This window comes from Aquila chrysaetos, chromosome 9, assembly GCF_900496995.4.
Source record: "Aquila chrysaetos chrysaetos chromosome 9, bAquChr1.4, whole genome shotgun sequence".
NCBI lineage: Eukaryota > Metazoa > Chordata > Aves > Accipitriformes > Accipitridae > Aquila > Aquila chrysaetos.
In genome coordinates this window covers 15,227,306-15,244,865 of record NC_044012.1, presented here as the reverse complement: position 1 = coordinate 15,244,865, position 17,560 = coordinate 15,227,306, and the positions used below count along the sequence as shown (strand labels likewise).

Genomic DNA, 17,560 nt, shown 5'->3' with positions numbered 1-17,560 from the left:
TTTTGCTAAGCTGCCACCTGTCTGTTGTCTTACGCTCAATTACAGAGAGAGTGGCTACACCTTCATTAAGTAAGTTTTAAAAAGAAGCTTTATTACTTGACTCCATCTACTTTTGTGAAATAAGAAGCCATATATATAAAATCTAAGAAGTTATGTAAATCATGCGTCTTCCCTTCTTATTTAGATGCTGAACTGTCTTTTCAGTATTGTTCTGTCATTAAATAAAAGCAAATTTATTAGCCCATTTATTTAGTTTCTCTGTTATCATTCCTTAATACATTTCTCAGGAGTAAAGACTTACCTGCTTGCCCTGAACTAAAACATTAGTAATAGATGGTGCAAGGCTGTCCACTAGTTTACCTAAAAGACTTGCTGCGAAGCGCACAACAGACCTGAGGGCAGAAAACAGAGCAATCCCACTACATATTAAAAGCTAGTTTAATGAATTCATATATAAGTTTGAAATCTGCCACAGCAGAGATATCAAAACTAACTCAGTAAATACATACATTATTTATAAAGTAGAATTTGGATCAGATTTTATGTAATCTTCTATGGTTTTTCATTTTTTAGTCTAGATATAGGTTAATGGATCAAAAATAAATTTAGTTAGAACTCATTAAACTACCAGCTCCATAAAAAGCGTGTCGTTCCTTTCTCAGCATCATCTTGAAAACAGCCAGGTAAGAGATGCCAGCTTCTCTTTTGTGACATTTTCATCATTTTGCAATATAACCTTGGTAATTTTTTAGTCTATTTAAGGAAGAGTTAGAAAGATTTTGCAAGAGAAAAAGTACAACACGTAATACCAAGGCTTTGTTTTGTTTTCCATGCTGAGGTAATATTGCGCACATGTAGCACGAAAAGAAGAGACTTGTGGAAACTGCTAGGTTAAAAACTAGCTGTAACTTCCAAGAAAAACATTTTTTCATATATCCAGTTGATGGTTAAAGATATAAATACTTTTAATAATAATTTCCTAACAAAATACAACCCTAATAGACCTGTATTTGAGCTTTTCTAGCACAGGCTTTGAGGCCACTAAGAATCATTTATGCACAGAGATAATGAACAAGTTGTAGCATTAGTAAAAAATTCAAACAGTTGATGTTGATTCCTGTGAAAACTGCTGTGCACTTCTTAAGATCAAGAGCAAAGCATTTCAAAAAATGCATTAGCTGATACTATCAAAATGCAAATAAGCAAACAAACAAACAAAAAAATCTCACAGAGCTCCATTTCAGACTTCTGGGCACTTTACCTGTTTCCCATGTACCAGTAAAGTAGTAATATGTGGAGCTATAGAAGAAGAAAATTTCTGTGCAAATGCAGCACTGTAGCGCAACACCAACCTATATGTATGTCACATGGCAATCATGGAAGAGAAATGAAAAACAGTTTACATATTTTGTTTCTAAAAATACTTTTGATTTTTATTCTTTACAAAAAACACCACCAAGGTATTTTGGTTCTACCTTATGATTGGTAAAGGCCCATTTAATTGTATGAACAGACTAAAATGAAAAACAGTTTTTATATTTACAGCCTCATCTGTTAGTAATAGTTAGAGAGTGAGAGAACAGAATTCAGGACAGGCTCAACTCATTTCTTCAATAAAAAGAAATGAAATTTCTACTGAGCTTCAGGGCAAAGAAATTAATAAACAACATGTAAATGCCAACCTACTTGCCGAAACCTTTTAAAGTTATTGTGATAAAGTCAGGCTCAAAGCAAATTATTTTGGGGCAATAAACAAACTGTGCAAGTGTATCAACTTAACTGATTTATATTTGATCACTAGCCTTGCTACAGAAAGCTACTGATAATATTTTATCATGCCTTGTAAGAAATAAGAATATTAGTATTCTTTTCTCATTATTTAAATTTAATGAGAACTGTACATCGGCAATAGCACTCATAGCAAAACCGGCTTATTACTCTTTTATATTTTAAAAGATAACAGTAAGAAAATACTTCTCAATTTTTTTTTTAAAGCATTATAGACCAGATCTTCAGCTGCAATGAACCAACACAATTTTGTCAGTAAAGCTGTCCTTTTTTTATCCCCCCCTTTAAGTGCATAATGATCTGGCTTTACTCTCTATAAACATGTTAGGAAAAAAAAAATGGTGTAAAACAAAAGGAACATGATACATGTATACAAACCAGAGCTTTTTGCTGCCAGCTCGTCTATAGATTCTTTCAATATGCTCAGCAACAGTACCTAAATGCATTTAAAAAAAACAAACAAAACAACACAAACAAAAGCAAAAAAGATGCACAAGTTTTCATTTAATAGTAATAAGGTAAATTTTATGAGATCAGTTAATTCTGCATCAGCTTTAGTAAAGCACTTACCTATTGTGCTTAACATCTAAAACGTAGATGCAATCAAGTCCTCTATCATCTAGTTGTGTATTGTTATGCAAGACGCCAAACCAGATTTCAGCTAAATTTGCTGCTCATGCTATAAAGACACCCATGATATCACCTATTCTTGCAATATATTGGGGAAAATTAATCTACCTACAGATTTGGCCTATAAAGGTACATCCCCATCATAAGGTACATCCTCAAACTGCAGATTATGTTTTGGATACAGGATGTAGATACTCTCTCTACTGTCTTGCCTCTTTGTTGAGCTAAAACCTACAGGAAGCAACAGGGAAGTCTTGTGCTTGACAGTGTAGTTCACTGAAGTGGTGTTATGTTTGGACAGAGTTTGTAATAGCCAATATCCAAGACACAAGTTGTTTTCAACTTCGTATATGAATAATAGATCACCTGGTTAATCACATGGGACATAGGACTTACTTTCATTTTACAGGAGGCTGGGAGAGTGTGAAAGAGAGGATCTTTCACTGCTTTGCGGCTCTGCCCTGAATAACCACAATAAGGTGCCCACGAAGATACCTAAGTGACTCTGTGAGCTAGCTTTGGTAATCAGGTGCATTACAGCACTACTCTTGTGAAGCTAATTATCACTGTTGCAAGTACAACAGGGGATATTGGACGGATATGTAAGACATTATATTACTGATTTACTACTCTCCTCCAAGCTGATCTTCTGTGTGCCAAACCAAAGAAAACATTTCATGAAGTGTTACGTATTAAAGTAGCATCATGCTATACAGACATGACCTAAAAAAGAGAGGGCAGGAGATGGGAAGAGCATTGCTTCTAAGTCAAAGTAGGTAGTCCAGGATTCAGAGAAGGCATGTAGTACATTAATTACATTAATCAGAACAATAGATACCATTCTTTTGTCAGTCCATAGTTGATCAGTGCATCAACTTGCTATACTGACATCTCTTCAACTGTGCAGGGGTCAAGTGGGGACCATTATGTTAAAGGTAAAAGTGGTGACAAACATTCCATTATTTAGACTTCATTCAGCTTCTAGATTTTAAATTCTCCGATGGAATGGCAGTGTTTTTCATGCCAAGCACTTATTGGTGAACAGTAAGTTCATCTACAACAACAGTAGTAGCAGAAGTTGACTCACAAGATCATAGCCTGTGCCTGTCAGCTGGAACATCCAATGTTCTTCAGCTTTTATTTTTAGATTTATGTTTTATTGATTGTGTGATTATTTAATGTCAGTCTCAGTAATCTCCAGTTGTAGGAGGACAGGAACTTTTAGTCAGTGACTCAGACTGTTTAATGCAAGGTGCATATTAAAAAGGTTATCATCATCTACTATTTCATATGGGATGGCACAAAAAGGTCTATACAAGTTAGCTCTGAACAGTCAGAGGCACAACAGTGCTTTTTTTAACCTGAAGAGTTTCAAGAGAGTTTTTAAGTTCATCATCATGATCTAATGGTCAAAAGTCATTATGCTGATTGCTTACGGAGGTTAGGAAATCTGCCTCAACTTGCTTCCAGAGCAAAGGAGGACACAACTTAAAAAGTACTAAAGGAAACTACTGAGGCTCTCAAAGCCCGACAACACTACGGGTAACAGTGGCGACAAAGCCTGCTTCAGAGGCTACTTGTGCCTAAGACTCCGATTGCAGCCATGACTTTGGATTCACATTGTGTTTCAACAATGCACTGTATATCAGCCAATGAATTTTATTCCACTTTACATTGTTTTCCACGACATTTTTAATATAGCAATATGGATGTAGTGTATATTTGTGTCAAAATTACAACTCTTCATCAGAAGAGCCAGCTGTCATATCAAAATTACGAAGCAGGGCTCTATAACATGAGGTGATAAGTTACACTGCTTGATGAATAACTAAGAGAATATTATTTGATCTTAACACTCCTTTTTTTCTGAGGAGTATTCCTATATACAAAGGCACCTAATAAGCAATTTTTGGAAAAAACCCACCAAATCTTGCAGCACAAAAGCCACAAGCCTCAGTAGCCTCTTCTGAATTATTTTACATTAATTTAAATCCTGTGCTTTAATACAAAGCCATAAGACAAAATTAGAGTAAGCTTCACAGATATATTGAATTAAAGTCTGATTACATAGAAGTGAAATAAAAATTGAGTATAAAGCTTCACACATTTCAGACTGTTACAGACACACAAACTTGTCTTTAGTTTCAGTTTTCTATACAAGGTCAAACCCCTATTTTTTATACCTGTGTGTTCAAAACTACAACCAGATACAGCACCAGCCTACAAACAACCTAAGAGAGTTGATATATTTAGCAGCTCATTCTCCAACATGCTATGAATTTGCATGTCCCATTTAATGTAGAAATTGCTTTAAATGGCAAAGAAAATAGCTACAGAACTGCTTGCATGCATGGCCATTATTCGTGTTCATTACAACTAAACATACAATAGTCAAATGAAAGAAGCTCTTACCTTCCTTGGTGATAAAATTCGGTCCTTCCCTTTTAAGCAATATACTTAAGAGTAATGCTTGACTTGCTAGGCAATTGCAGTCCTTAAAAAAAACAGCAACAATATAACCACAAATAGCCTTCAGATTCTCAGTGAAGCAAAACCAAAAGAGATATTAAAAATTTCAAGTGAAAGCAAAGGGCCCTTTTTTTTTTTAAATTAAAAAAAAAAAGAAGTCTACAAATTTTGTTTTTAAGGGGACTTCACAACTATTTCATACTCTGTGTATGCTGTATCCTTGTCACTGCTGCTTGCAGAGGATTCTCCATGGTTCAAATTAAGCTGTAAGTATTTGGCCTCAGAAATGTTGCCTGATTTTCTTTTCTTGGGTCCTGTCATTTACAGCAGAAATGCTTGTAGTGACATAGGGAACCAAGTAGAATACTTTGTGTGTTCCTATCCTTCCTGGATCTAGAAACTAGTAGTTTTCTTCTAGATACAGGTAAAATGCCAGATTGGAACATTCCCTTGGTATCATTAAGACGTTACCAGTCTATCAGAGTGAATACCAACTGCTGAAGTCTTTTGAATTTTAGTCTAGCAATAAAATATCTATTCATAAGACACATGACAAATGGATCCCCTTCTAGATGGTCATTTATTACCAGAAGATTTGGGTAGCTGGGAGAAATGGAAGCCAACAGTTGCAGCATGAAGGACCAGAAAGTTCTGTAATGTTAAGATAAAGGACTGTCAAGAGGAAGATTCCCTGAGTATGAAGAGGAACATCAGACATTTTATATTACTAGCTATATTATTAACATTGAGCCATGACACTAACCATGTTCTAAGTAGGCTGCTGGTAAAAAAGAATATCAGCACATAATTTCTGATTTCATGAGAATGAAGTTACAGTGTATCTTTATCAAGTTTTCTTACATTAAGTTTCTGCAGGATCTCATATGTTGACTTGTTTTTCCAGTCATTAATATTTACATCTGGTTGCTGCTCAAGTTCAGAAGCATTTGGAGTACTAGACTGTCTCTTGACTTTTGAATGTTTTGGAAGATCCAACTCCTCCAAACTCTTAAATACAGGAGCCCTGAAAAATAATTACATCATTTCTTCATAGTTCAGAAATTATTTTAATTATCAAATACTTCATCATTATTTTTTACACATAGCCTTACTCTTCTGTTTCGGTGATTCTTAGGAAGTCAAGTTGTTCAACAACTGCTCCGGATATTAATGTCTGAAATGAAAAATTGAAAAAAATCAGAAGAGGCAGAAACGTACATAACTATATAGTTGTGTTTTGATCTCAATATGTTGCTGGTGGTTTCCATTGAGAAAGTAGTTTCTTTATCTACAGTTCCAAATATCTTCACACTTTCAGAGTGTCTTTCCTCTTTCTTAAGATCTCACTTAAGACAGCAGAAGTCTCTCAGGGCTGCTGTCTTTTCTTTTTGCTGGCTTTCTGCTGTTCTTTTGCCTGCAATGTACAGCTTAATCAAGCAATGTCCAGCCCCCCCCCCCCCCCCCCAAAAAAAAAGGTCTGATGAAAACACCTGAGATCGAGGATTTGCATTCCTCAGAGTCCTGCATGATACCTATGTTCTGGATCATCATACTCATTGTTTCAGGGATCGCTGAAGGGTGGGTAGTTTTCCTGTCAGTCTCAGTGATGTTACAGGAAAACACAACATAATAGCATTTCCTACTCTGTAGTCATTCCTTAATCCAAGCATGCCTGCCCTAAGTTTGCACATTAAATGCAGCTTACAAATACTTCTGTCTCAGAATATTACATACCTGAAATTCAATGTTGCATTTATCTGACGTAGTCATTACAATTCATTCACTCCAAATTCACATGAATTTCCTATTTATATACCTCCAGAGGAAATATATTGTACTACAGCATTTCTAAGACTGCTTTTTGATGGTTGTCATTAGCTAAGTAAATCTGAGTGTGTATTGTGGACTTTTAAATTCCATTTTCATTGTACACAAGTTGCAGTAAAATATTGATCTGTTGCATGGTGAGATGACTGAATGTAAAAAAACCTGCTTTGCTTTTATTGCTAGTCTCATTCATTCTCTGACTTTCATATCTGCTTAAACACATGACAATGAAGGTCAAAGTCAGAAAAGAGCTAAAAGTCTTCTAAGCATATACATTTTTAAATGAAATTACATTTTGTATATTTTACAAGAAAAAAAGAGCATTCACCCATTGAGAGATTCTATCTCAAGGCACATTTACACATATGTATCTAAATGAAGTAGCTGAATACAATTCACAAAGATTCAATATATGTTGTGTTGGACTAGATGAATTATTTAAGAAAACACCAAGAATTAGGCATGTCCCTTGTCCCAAATCCTCCCCCATAATGAAACAAGGCTGTTTCCAAAATGTGACAGCTGTGCAGTAAGATTGAGAGATTATAGTTAAACTGATGGACAAAGCACACCATATTCCACCAGTAAAAACATTGATCACTGACATCTACCATTCATTTATAAAAAGGGTAAAAGAAAGATGCAAAGGCTTTGGAAAGCTGCAAAAGAGAAAGGGACATTAAGAATAAAAATATGAAATGCAAGACAATTTCCATTTAACCCAAACCAGTTTATATATCCTTAGGTTAATACCGTAACAGGAATTAAATCTTAACAATTAATATGCTGCAACATAATTAAACACGTTGTACTAACATACAGGGAAGTTAGCACATTGTATTTATGGATGCAGTAAGAATTTATCTTTGGAAAAAGTATAAGGCATTCTTGTGGGGGTTTTTTTAATAGATTTCACTCAGAAATCTACAGGGGGACTGAGCAAGTATGTATTTAATGAAGCTGTATTAGGGCCCTGTTACACTAATGATTCTCTCAATGGCAGATCCATTGGAAGCTATTTCTGCACATGATTCAACCCACTCTGTCAACGTGCAATAGTTACCGGCTCTTCGCTTCTGCAATATTAACTGTTACTAACCAAATCTGGTTTTGCTTTGCTTTCAAACCTGATCATTCTATAGTTTTGGGTTACAGCATAGTTACACACAAATTCATCAGCAGAACTGAAGCAGGGGCAATGACCAACGACGAACCTGGGAGGGCAGAAATTGCCCGTGCCGGACCCATCATCAATAACTCAAATAAGAGCAACCTCACTCTGGCACCAGAAGACGGCCTGAGCCATGCTCACAGCAATCCTCGCTCTGTCACTCCTGCCTGTGTGGTTCCTCTGCTGGCCCCAGTGCACACCTCGACTCAGAGAACAAGGAATATGATGTACCGCTTAACAGCAGAGGCCAGCCATCAGATCACTTAACCACATCTTAACTATTTTCAATGGTAAGTCATGACTGTAGGTAACAGATGAAGCCTCAGGGAGCTCACAGTACAATTTTAAAGCAACCTACCTCGTACAGCCTTTTTTTTTTTTTTTTTTTTTTAAGGTGCCTTAAAGCCAGATAAACATTTGTTTGTAGTATTACCATGTACTCTTTTTAATGGACAACAAATAAAGCAAAGACTGATGACTGTCAACATCTTAAATACTTTAAAACTACTAATTAATTACTTTTTTTTTTTTTTTAAAAAAGAGAATCTTTCCAGAAGGTCAAAGAGTATGGAAAGGGAAGTTCACTCCCTGACAACTGTAACAGTGTAGTGCTTAAAATAAGGATGCGTTACATAGACTGAGAAATTTCTTGCCTGCTAATACATCAGTTTAATCAAATGCAAGGCAAGAAAGTCATTGCAGTTAAACTAAAGAAAAAACCAAAAACCAACAAAAAAACCAACACAACAACACTGTAGACAAATGAAAGGTTTTCCATGGACAGTAATGGCATTTGCTATAGGAAAAGTAAATGGTAACAGGAAAGACTTTGTGACCTACATGTGACCAGTAGAAATACGTAAATATTTGAAAGATTACAAGGATATTTAAAACCATTATAGCTATGGGTATTTAATTTACAAATGACCCAGCTCTTCTACAAATTCATGATTTTCTAGGGAACAAGAAATGTTAACTGTGTCTTTGGTCTTCTCTCTTACAAAAAGAAGGGTTCTTCAGTAGGCATAAACTAAGATTAACTAGCACACATAAGTATCTAAAACCAGCACCTGACTCCATAATTTTCACATTTTAATGGAGCAACATTCCTGCTTTAGGATTAATTCAAACAGCAAAGATGTTAAAACTAGATCTTAGTTCTTGTAAGAATGTTAACATAGGTGAAGCACCTTTTTTTTTTTTTTTTTCCCCCTCGTTGATTATCTCATGAAAAGAAATCCCTCAATGTTTGACATTGTGGATTTATCCTTTGGTGGTAATTTCACAAGATTGCTGAACATAAAAAAAACCCTTCTCCCTTCTGAAAATCCTCTACGAAGATTACCACTTTCAAAAGACTCATCAAAAGGAATTAAAATAAACCCATGTTTCTTTTGAGATAAAACAAAAGCTATACCAAAAGTCTTGGTTCTTGACTCCTTAATTTTATGCTACTAAATAAAATACTCAGAAGTCACATGAAAAACAGAAGTACTAAGAATACATGTACCAATACTAGGAGGTAAGGACACAACATTCAGGAAAAACATCATACCTGTACTCTGTCAACATGAACTTTCACTCCTCCAACAATTCCCTTTCTAAAGGCTGCCAACATATCCAATATTGGATTGAATCTGCTCCCTCTGAAATTTGAAACGGAACTCCATTAATCTTGCAGTTAGGACAATAGCACACTGCAAATGATGTTTTTATCTCTCTCTACCTTATATTGTCTTCACGGATAAGTACAACAAACAGCGGACGACCATGCATTTTCCAGTACTGCTTAATGAACTGCAGTGCATTCTAGGAAAGAAATAATATGTTAGTCACAAAACAAAAATAGGTACACAAGCACAATATACCAGAATACACAGTACAAGATATTAGAAGAGCTATCTTAAAATAACAGCACTGAAAGCCCCAACAGATTAAAAAAAAACTTAGCTAATAAACCAGTAAAAGATTTTTTCAACGAATATAAGCTGCTTTCAAGCACTGCTATTTCACAAGTTTCCTGAAAATACTCCTAGCATATTGTCCTGGTTTTGGCTGGGATAGAGTTTGATCACAGACTAAACCACTAAACTGAGTGCAGTGTACTGAACTACATGTGATGACCAAGTAAGTATGCATGGGAATCCAAGACATGAATCATAGCCACCAGCATGGAATAACCAGTGCCACCTTCTATGCACTGGAAGTAGCTGCTCAAGCACAGGGGACTTGACAGGTAAGCTCTGCACTACTGCCTGCCTTAAAGCGAGGGAAGGAACGCAATTTTTAATATTTGTGCAAAGGCAAGTAATATTTCCTCCAGGTGAGGCTTTCATATTTCCCTTAAAGGGACCAGTCTCATTTCTCTTTTCAGCCAAGAACATTTGCTTTCCCAAAGAAACAAGTGATAATTTGCTTGCTGCACTACAGCATTCCCAGTCACTGTTGGGTCAGGTTTTTTGTCAGATACAGATACTAGAACTCATACTGGGCTGACAAGATATTCATCTTAATACACTTTCCAGCATAAACTGCAAGGTTATCTTTGTATTAGAAGAATACAGACTATACAGTGTTCCCCTTTCAATCTTCTGTTTTATCAAACTTCACAGTTTATTCTTCTACAGACTCTATTTTTGTCAGTTTCTCAAAGGAAAAGTTACAGATAAATACCTTAATGTCATCAATCAACATCATAACATCCTGAGACATGTAGAAATCACTTAGATCAAAAATGATCGAGTAGCAAACTACAGTCTTTCCTAGTATTCGATAAATCTGTTGAGAGAGAAAGCTTCCATTAATCTTTTCTTTAAAATATCTGAAGCACTGAAGTAGCTGAAAAGGAAAAAAGATATTTTGAAATGATCAAGATAATAATCAGTGTAGAACAGTTGAATTAAAAAAAAATATTTAAGATAAAACTTACATATGTAATTTTAGGTACTCTGTTTTTTACTAGGTATGCAGTTCTACATTCTATTTCAGTTAAAGCAGTTCACTTATCACCATTCAGCCTGTTTTGGCCAAGTATTACTGTAATTGGATGTCTAGGAAACATATGACAACTTAATAGTAAGACAGAGCATGCACATTCATAATAGCAAAATACATTACAAGGACTTTAAGACACATGCATAAAATAAAACTACATTTCAATTCTATTTCAAATCATTCAGAGACTAATTCAATGTTTATCTGAGATATACATCAATAACACCAATATTAACATTTCTCGCAACAACCTTTGATGTTCCAAGGCATCCTATAGGCCTGTCCGGTCTTCCAGATAATCCCAATTTGTCATTGACTCCCAAATGGAAGTAAGCCTGTGAGAGAGAATCATGAAAACTGAGGGAAACCTATATATAAGCCTTTCTTATGCTTCTACTGGGTCTCACATAGAAAGCTGTGTGCATTCTGCTTTAGTTAGAAAGCAAGATACATAAAATGTGGTCATTATTTCTGTTAGGTTCTTTTTTTTTTTTTTTTTTTTACAAAACATACCTCTATATAACAATAATTAATAAAGAGAACACTAGATTTGGTAAATTTACAGTTCAAAGACCAAATTTAATTCTTTTGATAACAACAGGTATCTTTACAGCAAAGAGAAATCAACTATGTAATTGAAGCAAGAAGCAGGAGATGCAAGAAGACAAGATGCAAGCAGTCTGCTCCCTAACAGTCAGTCATTCCTTCCAGTGTAACTCACATCACTTCTGGCAGACCAGTACTCTGCTGTAGAAGTGGTGTAACAGTTCCCCTTCCCTCCTTCTAATAATAATTTTGGGAGGGTGAAGGATTTTCACCTTACTCATGAAGGTGAAAATACAGTTCATACTGGTTTGCATTAAAAAAGAGATGTCTTCATTAAGGGTAAGCAGGAGTGCTCTGTAGGAACCTGATGCTATGACCAGGACACATGGGTGCAACTTCGGGCTTGGGCAAAGCACCGGAGTCCTGCCTATCTGCATAGTTTCAAATTTCAACTAAAACTTGTTTACTATATTAAGTCTTATTTTTACCTTCTTACTCCAATTGTTTTTCTACTCTATATAACTAAAATAATTTTTAAATCTTCAAATTGAAATAATTTTTTTAGAGGATCTTTTTTTTAAAGGATCATTTGCATTTATTGTCTGGCCAATTTTACCCTCTGTAATGCTTTTCTAATGTGGATACAAAGGTAAAGAGTTCCTATATTATTGTTTTAAAGATCTTTATTCTAATTTTAGTAAAGGCCTGCAAAATTAATGCATCAACAACACAAGCAAGAGCGAATTATCTCATTATTCATTGCTTGATTCTTATTTGAGTTAAATTATACATGCCTAGTATTACTTCAACTGATATAGTTTTGTAAGATTTGCATATTAAAGAAATAATCTTCATTTATTACAGTGTATGAGAATAAAACCATAAAAAACCAACTAAGCTGTGAGCAAGACGGTATGAATGTATCAGTTAAACCAGACTGAACGCTGTAATTTATTCCTTATTTGGGTTGTTTTAGGTAAGGAACCCACTATTACTAAAACTTCAGAACATTCAGAATTCAGAACGTTTTCCTAAGCTCAGTCTTTCTTTATGTTATAGAAGATAATTCAGAAGCAAATGAAAGTAAACATTTGAACAAACATTACACTCAATAGCTTTTTACTGCTGTCAGCCTGGGGCTTGCCTGTTTCTGCATTAATACCAAGAACTATTTAAAAAAGAAAATAAACAAAATTACCTACATCACCTGTTCACCCAGACTAAGTAGCTGTATTCAAGTGGGAAAGGAGTGGAGACATCAAAACATTAACAGCTTTAAATAATCCATCTACACATAACAAAACCAAAAGAATGTTGAACCCCTTTTTATAGTAAATAATGGAGACTAGAAGAACGGCAGTAGATATTATAATTTAACACTAAAAGGACCTTCATTTTGCTAGAATGTAAAACATAAAATGTTTTCTTAACAAAAATAGAACTGCAGTAGTACTGTAATATTGTCTCTTCCGTTGAAGAGTTTTACTTTAGCTGGAGACCTCATGTTGTTCTACAGTCTACTAAAGCAGTTTCATCTTCTAGTAATAGCTTTCCATCTTGATCTGCTACAATCAAAATGTCAGTTTAGATTCAGCACCACAATATCTGAACGAAAGCACAGTTTCATGCAAGTCCAGTTGCTTCAAGCAGTTTTTTTTTTTTATTATTAAAATGCCCTTCAATTCTGGAATATTAAAGCTGCTAATAGCAAGAAACGGCTGTGAAAGCAGACTGGACTGTTGCGTTGATCTATGAGAGTGAATCTAATTATGGTGGTCTTTCACACCATCTGTTTCTGTGTTCTTTTATCTGTTATCAGTCTATGTCTATGGAGTATTCTGCTATTCTCCTGTACTATGCTTCCACTACATACATACTTTTTCCCTATATATTGCATGCATCTTGTCCCATTTTCTTGTTTTCCTCTTCTTCCTCTTTTCACTCCCCCACTAGACTTTGGGGATCTGTTTACATGATCCCTAATTTTCCTGAATCAATGTCTTCCCCTCAACCATTTGTTTCGTTTTACACTACTTTTTTGGACACGTGCCTATTTGTAAGTCTAGAGGTTTAAACTGCTACCATGTGCTACCAGACCAGTTCAAAAGTTTCTAACTAAATTAAATTAAACACTACTGAGAACTGACAGCATCGGAATAGCAAATACTGAGATCCATGTTCTCTATGGATCAGCCATCTTTTCCCCAAAATACAGGTAATAGTTCCAGCATTAGCTTCCCTTCCCCACAAAGGATGACAAATACTATCAGGGTATTTTTGTTTGTTTCTTTTCATTTTGGTTTGTACTGGGTTTTTTGCATAAGCCCGGAGATCAAACCTCAGTTCTCATAATGCCCCAAACACTTTCATTAATTCAACTTCACACCTATAGTATAGCCTTTTCTAAGCCCACTAGGAAGAGGTTTTGTATCATGCAATTTAATATTTTCATTACATTCTTTTTAAAAGTAAATTTTGATGAGGCAGATGTACCTACCCATCATGAGTATAAAGAAAATGTCAGAATTGCCAGATGTCTCACCAGCTTTTGAAAAATAATTCCTAACACAGTAGCTGTCATAGCTAGGAATTTAAATGATAATAATAAAACTTAACAAAGGTCTCATCTTTTTGTCAGGGAGACCAAAGAAATGATGGATGACAGAGAGACAATATATACTTCTGTAGTAAATTTATGGAGTATCTATTTGTTAAACCAAAATTTCAGGTACAGAATTTCAGAACAAATAGAGTAGAGAGAATCCATTTTGAAATATATTATCAAGAAAACTAGTGAGCAAAAATGGGCTGAGAAACGAACAAGGCTGAATGTAAACAAGGATATTTCTTTTCTCTCCGTTTAAGTACTTCTCGGGTGTTAGTGGCAGTCATTACTTGGGGTAAGCATTGTTCTGAAGAAGCTAGCAAGGTTTTGGTACGTCAGTTATCCTCACAAACTTACAAAGCCTGAAATATGTTGCAATGTTACCTATTTTTGGTTTTACTTTTTTCTGTGTCCTACAGACTTCTGATACAGATTAACGGCATCAGCCATGTGATCCTGATTTCAGAGGGAGAGACTTGCATAGTGAGTTGTTCCACAACTGGAACTTCAGGATTGATAAACTAAATACATTCATTATACTTCCCCCAGATATTCAGAATTAATCACTTGCTTGAGACAATTTGTATAATTCAAAGTTAGACAAGAGCTTTATGTACCTGATCCACAATCAAACTTCAGGTGGTGAATTATGAAATATATCAAGGGCACATCCGTAATTCTCAATCAGCTTACTTGTCTGACAGTTTCCTGCAGCTTGTTAAAGCTTGTTTATGTACAGTGGGACTATTTTCAAAGTTTTTTCAGAGGAAGTGTCCAGGTGTATCAGAGAGAGAGGTAAATAGGCACCCAGTAATCATATAGATTTTTATAAGGACTTTTGACAAGTTTACCTACAATTGCTGATCAACGCATTTATCATTTAGAGCAGCATTTGCCATGTTTTTTATATTTAAATGTATTTCCAGGACAAACAACAGTCCTTGTGCTTGAAGCACATACTCAGTGGCACTGAAGTGCTATAAATAAAGTACCAAAAATGACTGAACAAAAAAGAGGCCATGGTAGCGCTAAGAGAATGCTGAAATGGACCAGTACGGCCTGTAGATGCCATTCATCTTTGACTGCTGGCTTCACATGGCGTTGACAGCTACCTGAACAGATGCATCTAAACTGGCATCATCAGTGAGGCTCCGTACAGATTAAGGGCTAAAAGGGCCAGCCTTTTAGGTAAAAGGATATGGTACTCTGTTAGGAGACTGTACAGAAAAGGGAAAACCTTTAGCCTTCACAGAGGATGAAAGGGACTCTGAAGACGTCCTTCATCCCCGTAATTTTTGACCGTAGATTTTTAAATGTGCCGAGTTAAAGGACTAAACCAAAGAGGGTTTAAACACCAAACTTCCTTGATATAGTCAACTCAAGGGACTTCTAAAAAAACAGTTACAGAAGACTGTGTAATGCCTGTTATACGGGCTACACTATGAAATTACATGATGGTTTATGCCTACTGCCTTAATCCATTTCTTTGACTATTGCTCATGTGCTTGTTTCTCCATCAAGATTCACTTAGTCTACTGTGCTATTAATATTATTAAAATTTTATTAGTCATTCATTATTCTTTGAAAGTGCCTCAGGTAATAAGCCTAATCAGATAATATAGCACATCTGGGCTTCAGTGTTTCACTGAAAGCTCTAACTAGGCAGCTATAACTGACTGATGTCAGCATATCTTGCAATTGAATTAGAATAACACAAAAAGGTAGATAACAAGCTCAAGGAGATACAAGTCTAATAGCTTGATATAAATTCCTATTGTTACAAAAGAAATTTCTAGATAGATAAATAATTTTAAATGCAGAATTCCTTACTTTGACAAGTTCTTTTTGAGCCCATATCTGAATTGGTTCCACCTGCTGGGGGGTCTGAGTTTGGATTCCATATGTGTTCAGAAAAACTTGCAGGCTATGAATGAAATAAATGACAAATTTAATGACAAAACACAGAACAGTCTTAGTTTTAACAATTATCTTGGCAGCAGATACACAAGTAGCAGTATTATATTCTACAATTCCTTGAATACCTTTAGCAAATTTAAGATGCCTATTGTTCAACATTTCCCTAATATATACATTCTTAATAAAAGTAAATACGTACCGCTGACTTTCTGCTATCAGGGCCACATGTACTACCAAATCATTTTCTAAAGGACCCTAGAAAATGATGAAAAAATATTTATTAGCATTGCTAACTAAATATTTTGTTAGATATAGCATGAATAGGGACAATGTCTATTTAAACAATTCACGAGTATGACAGACATCACTGTCTGCATTGCTTTTTCTTACTGTGTGAACAAACTGAAAGAACAACACAGGACTAAAACTTGTAAATCTCAAAACTATGGGAAGACTGCCTTATCAATAATACTTTGCAAGATGCATTTTTGAGAATTAATAATAATAGGTTTCTGGTAACCATTTCCACTGTTTGGTTTGGTTTGTTGGTTTTTTGTTTGCGGGGTTTTTTTTAATTTAAAAAAAAAGCAGTAAAAACATTTTGCTTCATACAAAAATTTAGAATTTATACAATCAATGTATTTCCTTTATGCCTGATATAACATAATGTTTTGATACACATTTTTGTAAAGAGTGAAATAACTTAGCTATTTGGGTAAGTGATAATGTTCGCTTCAAAATAATGAACTGATGATTTCAGCCCTTTACTCAGAAATATTTTGATCAGACAGCTACTCTTTACAGTTGTATGAAAGATATATTACATTTTACAGGAGATAACAGCATTTCCTTACATTGTTTATAACACAGATACTTCATGTTTGAAATAAATACTAGGATTTTACATCAGGAAACCATGCAAATAGGAATGAATTCAACATGCTGAGTGAAATCATTGACTCGACTCCCTGGGTCTTGAAATGGCAATTCACTTTTCTTTTCACTGGCAGCATACATTACTAGTGAAAAAATGAGATGTCTGTGTTATTCCTTATCCATTTCTTCTCTGGCACTCAATGACTGTAAAATCAACAGAACTAAAAGCAGCACACATTTTCATTCCTAAAATGCTTTTTGTCTACTTTTGTCTAGAAATTACCAGAACATGAATGACAAAAGTTAAACTGATCTTCTATCAATTGATTATATAAAAATACAGCACTTTCTGTGAAGATAGATGGATAGACATATTGATTTAGAACAAAAAGTTTAAAGTGACGCTTGCTTGTTCAGGCATCTGTGAGTGTTGATATCAAGTTAGGTGTTATGGATTTGCAGAAGAAATTCTTGATAACATTTTCCCAAAAGTCTATCAGCACTACATTTCCACTAAAAATTTTGGAATTTTTGCCACATAAAGTGAGTTTGTGATGAAAGTACATGCACAAGGAGACCAGATTAAGAAGTCAGAAGTTTAAGTGATATTAAAAGATTTTCCTCCTCGGAATAAGGTGATCATGCTATCAATTGCATTTACACAAACAGTAAGAAAACTCAAACCAATTCTCTACCATAATCAGTGCATTATGTTTATAAAACAAAAACCAAAGACA

The 17,560-nt window shown here is 35.0% G+C and overlaps 1 protein-coding gene across 8 annotated transcripts in view; it reads right to left on the bottom strand.

Moving 5' to 3' along the window:
• Nucleotides 1-17,560, bottom strand: part of PHKB (phosphorylase kinase regulatory subunit beta) — an 88,928-nt gene that overhangs the window by 17,065 nt on the left and 54,303 nt on the right. For 7 of the 8 annotated variants that reach the window (XM_030026427.2, XM_030026429.2, XM_030026433.2 and 4 more), the window contains 11 exons: nucleotides 16,147-16,202; nucleotides 15,861-15,954; nucleotides 11,131-11,214; nucleotides 10,559-10,663; nucleotides 9,612-9,694; nucleotides 9,441-9,531; nucleotides 6,000-6,061; nucleotides 5,749-5,911; nucleotides 4,831-4,912; nucleotides 2,167-2,224; nucleotides 302-392 (listed from right to left, as the gene is read on the bottom strand). In XM_030026427.2, coding sequence (XP_029882287.1) covers nucleotides 302-392; nucleotides 2,167-2,224; nucleotides 4,831-4,912; nucleotides 5,749-5,911; nucleotides 6,000-6,061; nucleotides 9,441-9,531; nucleotides 9,612-9,694; nucleotides 10,559-10,663; nucleotides 11,131-11,214; nucleotides 15,861-15,954; nucleotides 16,147-16,202 — 969 coding nt within the window. Of the gene's footprint in view, nucleotides 1-301; nucleotides 393-1,261; nucleotides 1,353-2,166; nucleotides 2,225-4,830; nucleotides 4,913-5,748; nucleotides 5,912-5,999; nucleotides 6,062-9,440; nucleotides 9,532-9,611; nucleotides 9,695-10,558; nucleotides 10,664-11,130; nucleotides 11,215-15,860; nucleotides 15,955-16,146; nucleotides 16,203-17,560 lie in introns of all 8 variants that reach the window. The other variant, XM_030026428.2, reaches the window with a different exon arrangement.